The sequence below is a fragment of the Rhinopithecus bieti genome, unplaced genomic scaffold, assembly GCF_001698545.2.
Source record: "Rhinopithecus bieti isolate Rb0 unplaced genomic scaffold, ASM169854v2 scaffold_56979, whole genome shotgun sequence".
Taxonomy (NCBI): Eukaryota; Metazoa; Chordata; class Mammalia; order Primates; family Cercopithecidae; genus Rhinopithecus; species Rhinopithecus bieti.
In genome coordinates this window covers 39988-45438 of record NW_016822352.1, presented here as the reverse complement: position 1 = coordinate 45438, position 5451 = coordinate 39988, and the positions used below count along the sequence as shown (strand labels likewise).

General features: G+C 50.2%; 1 protein-coding gene across 3 annotated transcripts in view; it reads left to right on the top strand.

Moving 5' to 3' along the window:
* The window catches only part of LILRA5 (leukocyte immunoglobulin like receptor A5), a 10064-nt gene that overhangs the window by 2064 nt on the left and 2549 nt on the right, over nt 1–5451 (top strand). Inside the window, exons 2-6 of one of the 3 annotated variants that reach the window (XM_017860909.1) lie at nt 1510–1626; nt 2019–2103; nt 2267–2302; nt 2488–2772; nt 2919–3221. In XM_017860909.1, the coding sequence (XP_017716398.1) occupies nt 1624–1626; nt 2019–2103; nt 2267–2302; nt 2488–2772; nt 2919–3221 (712 nt within the window). In that variant the 5' untranslated portion in view covers nt 1510–1623. Of the gene's footprint in view, nt 1–1467; nt 1627–2018; nt 2104–2266; nt 2303–2487; nt 2773–2918; nt 3222–5451 lie in introns of those variants that run through there. The other 2 variants (XM_017860908.1, XM_017860910.1) reach the window with 2 other exon arrangements.

Below are 5451 nucleotides of genomic sequence, written 5' to 3'. Positions count from 1 at the left end.
AAAAAAAAAAAAAAAAAAAGAATTTTATATATTTATTTCAATGTAAACAATTATTCAATCACTTTAATAATCTGTAAATGAGGCCTTTGATTCCTTATAAATAAAAGCTAGGTATACATGATACAGTAATTGGTTTGAGTACATTTATTTTATTTATTTATTTTTGTTTGTTTGTTTGTTTTTAGTTTTTTGTTTTTTTTGAGACGGAGTCTCGCTCTGTCGCCCAGGCTGGAGTGCAGTGGCCGGATCTCAGCTCACTGCAAGCTCCGCCTCCCGGGTTTACGCCATTCTCCTGCCTCAGCCTCCCGAGTAGCTGGGACTACAGGCGCCCACCACCTCGCCCGGCTAATTTTTTGTATTTTTAGTAGAGACGGGGTTTCACTGTGTTAGCTAGGATGGTCTCCATTTCCTGACCTTGTGATCCGCCCGCCTCGACCTCCCACAGTGCTGGGATTACAGGCGTGAGCCGCCGCACCCAGCCCATTTATTTTATTTTATACCAACTTACTACAGAATTTCTTAATTCCAATTATTTTCAATTGATCGTCTCTAATTTACTAATAAAATATACATAACTCACAAGAAAATGGAAATTTCACTTTATTTCTAAATTGCATGCCAATTTTTCTCATGTCAAATATTAATATATAACTACACATTAAATATCTAAAGCATTACATAGATGTATCTATAAATGATTATGTAAGTTGCATCTGAATGTATTTGTATTTATATCTACATATGTATACTTGTCCATGTGCTTAGTATGTTTGACGTAATGGATCTTTACCTGCTTGTTATTCATCTTCCCACCTACATTCACACTTCCTACAAGCAGAAATAGGCCGGGCACGTGGCTCACGCCTGTAATCCCAGCACTTTGGGAGGCCGAGGTGGGCGGATCACAAGGTCAGGAGATCAAGACCATCCTAGCTAACACGGTGAAACCCCATCTCTAATAAAAATACAAAAAAATTAGCCGGGCGTAGTGGCGGGCGCCTGTAGTCCCAGCTGCTGGGGAGGCTGAGGCAGGAGAATGGTGTGAACCCGGGAGGTGGAGCTTGCAGTGTGCCAAGATTGCGCCACTGCACTCCAGCCTGGGGGACAGGTCAAGATTCCATCTCAGAAAAAAAAAAAAAAGAAAGAAAGAAATGGTTGAGAGAATTGTCCCTTCTCCGTAAACCAGAGCCCAAACCTAAGTGATGTACCCACAAAAATTAAAAAATAAATAGATACATAAGAATAAAAATTTCAAAACAAAGCCTAAATAATTACTCTGAAAATGTTGAACATGGATTGAGGTGTAGAGGGAAATCCAAAGAAACAAAAGGCACAGTGGAGGCAGAAATGATTCAGAGCTTTGTTCCTGGAGGTGGGGTGGAAGTGGACTCTGTTGCAAAAAACAAAAACAAAAATTAAGGGAAGTAAAACACTCCAGGGCCACTGAAGGGTCATGATTTCTTCCCCTATTTCCCCGCATTTCTCCTCTGTGCTCACTGCCACACGCAGCTCAGCCTGGGCTGCACAGCCAGGTGTCAGGCGCGTCTCTGCTGATCTGAGTCTGCCTGCAGCATGGACCTGCATCTTCCCTGAAGCATCTCCGGGGCTGGAGAGACGACTGCCATGGTAAGGACCCTGCAACGCTGAGCCGATGGACGGGCTGGAGGAGGGAGGGAGACCCCATGGGGAGGCTCTGAGAGGGAAGAGGAGCCCACAGTCGCCCTCGCCTGAAAGGGGCTGACTCTGGAAAGCACCGGGTCTATTTGCTGCTGTGTCCCGGCCCTCAGTGAGATAAAGATAAATCAGGCAGACAGCGACCCAGGGGCAAGGAGACCCCATTTCTATCTGAAATGTCTGCAGAGAGCCTGGTGCCCGCCCCCACCTCAGCCCTGGGGAAATGAGGGCCAGGCTCCTGGGGAGGGTAGTTCCCCTTCCTGTGGGCTGAGGATGAGACAATCCCATAACAAGAAGGACCCAGCCTCCGAGCGGCCACACCCTGTGTCTCTCTGTCCTGCCAGGCACCATGGTGTCATCCATCTGCACAGCTGCAGCCAGTGGGAGGAGACGCTGTGACCCCTGCCCTCATGGCTCTGCTCTGCCTCGGTGAGATTGGAAGCAGGGAAGGGGCACCCTAGTCTGGGAGGGACCCCACCCCATAACCAGGGCCTTGTCTATCAGGAAACTCCAGGGTGTTAGCAGGTTCCCAGGGCGGGGAGGGTCTGCTCAGGCTTCAGGGGCAAATCCCTCACAGGGAACTCTCTTCCAGGGCTTAGTCTGGGCCCCAGGACCCACGTGCAGGCAGGTGAGTCTGTCCCCAGCTGTCCTAGGTCCCTCCTCCTCACTGGGGACAAAGGGCCACCCATGGGCAGCTGGGAGAGGAGACAGAAGTTCTGGGTGACTGATGGGGACATTTGGAGGGTTCTGGGCCTGGGAGCTGGGATCTGAGTGTGGGGATGTCTTGGGATGCAGCCTCTGATTTCCTTCCAGGGCCCCTCCCCAAACCCGCCCTCTGGGCTGAGCCAGGCTCTGTGATCATCCGGGGGAGCCCCGTGACCATCTGGTGTCAGGGGACCCTGGAGGCCCAGGAGTACCGACTGGATAAAGAGGGAAGCACAGAGCCCTGGGACACACAGAAACCACTGGAGCCCAAGAACAAGGCCAGATTCTCCATCCCATCCATGACAGAGTACCATGCAGGGAGATACCGCTGTTACTATCACAGCCCTACAGGCTGGTCAGAGTACAGCGACCCCCTGGAGCTGGTGGTGACAGGTGAGAGGACACTCAGGGGTCCCAGCCCCAGGCTGTGTCCTCAGGAAGGGGGTCGGCTCTCAGGGGCGTCTCCCTCTCACAGCCCAGCCCTGGGGATGATATCGGGGGTGGGCGCCCATTTAACACGGTGCCTCCTTCTCTCCTAGGATTCTACAACAAACCCACCCTCTCAGCCCTGCCCAGCCCTGTGGTGGCCTCAGGAGGGAATGTGACCCTCCTGTGTGGCTCACGGCTGAGATTCGACAGGTTCATTCTGACTGAGGAAGGAAACCACAATCTCTCCTGGACCTCGAACTCACAGCTGTCTCTTAGTGGGCAGTTCCAGGCCCTGTTCCCTGTGGGCCCCGTGACCCACAGCCACAGGCGGATGCTCAGATGCTATGGCTCTCGCAGGCATATCCCACAGGTGTGGTCAGAACCCAGTGACCTCCTGGAGATTCCGATCTCAGGTGAGGAAGCCACAGCCTTCTCTAGTACGATTTAGGGGAGCCAGACAGGTTGTGGAGAGTCTTACCTGCAGGGCAGCCCCTGCTAAGAAAGAAAAAAAGGGGAAGGAGAACACAGAAATCCTAGGGATACAAATTCAGAGTGAGAAAAACAGAGCAAAGGCCGGGCGCGGTGGCTCACGCCTGTAATCCCAGCACTTTCGGAGGCTGAGGCGGGTGGATCACCTGATGTCAGGAGTTCAAGAACAGCCTGGCCAACATGGTGAAACACCATCTCTACTAAAAATATAAAAATAGCTGGGTGTGGTGGTACACACCTGTAATCCCAGCTATCTGGGAGGCTGAGGCAGGAGAATCGCTTGAATCTGGGAGGCCGAGGTTGCAGTGAGCCAAGATTGTGTCATTGCACTCCAACCTGGGTGACAGAGCGAGATTCCATCTCAAAAAAAAAAAAAAAAAAGGACCAGGCGCGGTGGCTCAAGCCTGTAATCCCAGCACTTTGGGAGGCCGAGACGGGCGGATCACGAGGTCAGGAGATCGAGACCATCCTGGCTAACACAGTGAAACCCCATCTCTACTAAAAACACAAAGAATTAGCTGGGCGTGGCGGCGTGTGCCTGTAGTCCCAGCCACTCAGGAGAATGGCATGAACCCGGGAGGCGGAGCTTGCAGTGAGCTGAGATCGTGCCACTACACTCCAGCCTGACTCCATCTCAAAAAAAAAAAAAAAAAGGAAAAGAAAAAGAAAAACAGAGCAAGGAAGAAAGACTCCAGACGGAGGTTTACAGAAGGAACCAGCCCCTGCAGTCCCGGCTCCTTTTCCCTCCAGGTGTGTCTAGAGAGCCCTTCCTCCTGACCCCGCAGGGCCCTGTTGTGATCCCTGGAGAGAACCTGACCCTCCAGTGTCACTCTGATGTTGGCTATGACAGGTTCACTATACACGGAGGACAGACATGACCTCCTCTAGCACCCTGGCCGGCAGCCCTGGGCTGGGCTCCCCCAGGATGACTTCCCCCTGGGCTTGGAAGTGACCCCCAAAACCCCCTCATTTCTGACCTTCTGGGTCATCTGAGATGTGGCTCATCCCAGACCTAGAAAAGTAGTTCCTATCAGTAACCCTAAGACCTGGTCTGCTCTTGCCAATAGCGACACCTCGCAAGGGTTAGAAAGCCAAGCGGGGTAGCTGCAGGTACATGTAATCGTATCCATCCGTCCTGGGGTCTGAGATTCGTGAGATGAAGCCACAAAATTGTGAGAAAGAAAGATTTACAAAAAACCCCACTGTTTAGAATCTCCCCTCTCTCACACATCACACAAAGTGTTTCAGATTTTCTACTAAAAGCCATGCAGCTCTACAAGACTCCCAGGCCCCTACCCTATCCTGCAGGATGAGCGATGAGTAGAGGAACAAGAACAGACCTGGTGAGCAGGATTTGGGGTCCAGGCCTGATTTGGAACATGGGGAAGATGCTGGGGCTGGTGGAGGAGGAAGAGAGACAGGCAAGTTGGAGAGAGGACAGATGGACGTTCCCTTGGCATCTCTCACTTCTCGTTTCCATGAGATCCTGAGGATGGAGCCCCTCACCCACACCTGCGGGGTCCCTGGGCCCACTCAGGACAGGGGAGGACGCTGCTCCGGCCTCGATGAGATCTGATTGTGATGAGGGTGGAACCCATCCCAGACCTGCTCCTTTAGAGAGAAACACCCCAGCTGTGGGTACCGCTCTCATGGCCCCTCCTGTCTTCAACCGGAGGCCTCTTCGCTCAGGGCACCCCTGAGACTAAGGAGGGGCCGTGCACCTGCTCCCGGCAGTAAGTTAGGAACTTATTCACAGCACATCTTGTCTGCTGTTCATTGCTACTCTGCATTTGCTGGGCATGCTTGTCTATTTTCTCTTCTTCTGAATCTTTTAAAACAATATTTGAATATTTAAATTTGTCTCTTTAAGATATGTGGATTTATGATTTAAAAACCAGTAATTCCACTCCCATTGTTGTGGGGCATAATTCAATATTTACATTTGCTTTATAAAATTAGTTGTTAACAGCAAGTATTTCTATTATTAATATATAAAATTGAAGTTTATGAATGAAGTTAATAAGTGTTTTGAAGTTCTGTTCGTAAGAATGTGTACATTTAGTCTAAAGAATTCTTCAACTACTACTTTAATTATTTTTAAGTGAAATATTTGATCCATTTATATTTCTTTCTTTTTTTTTTTTTTTTTTTTTT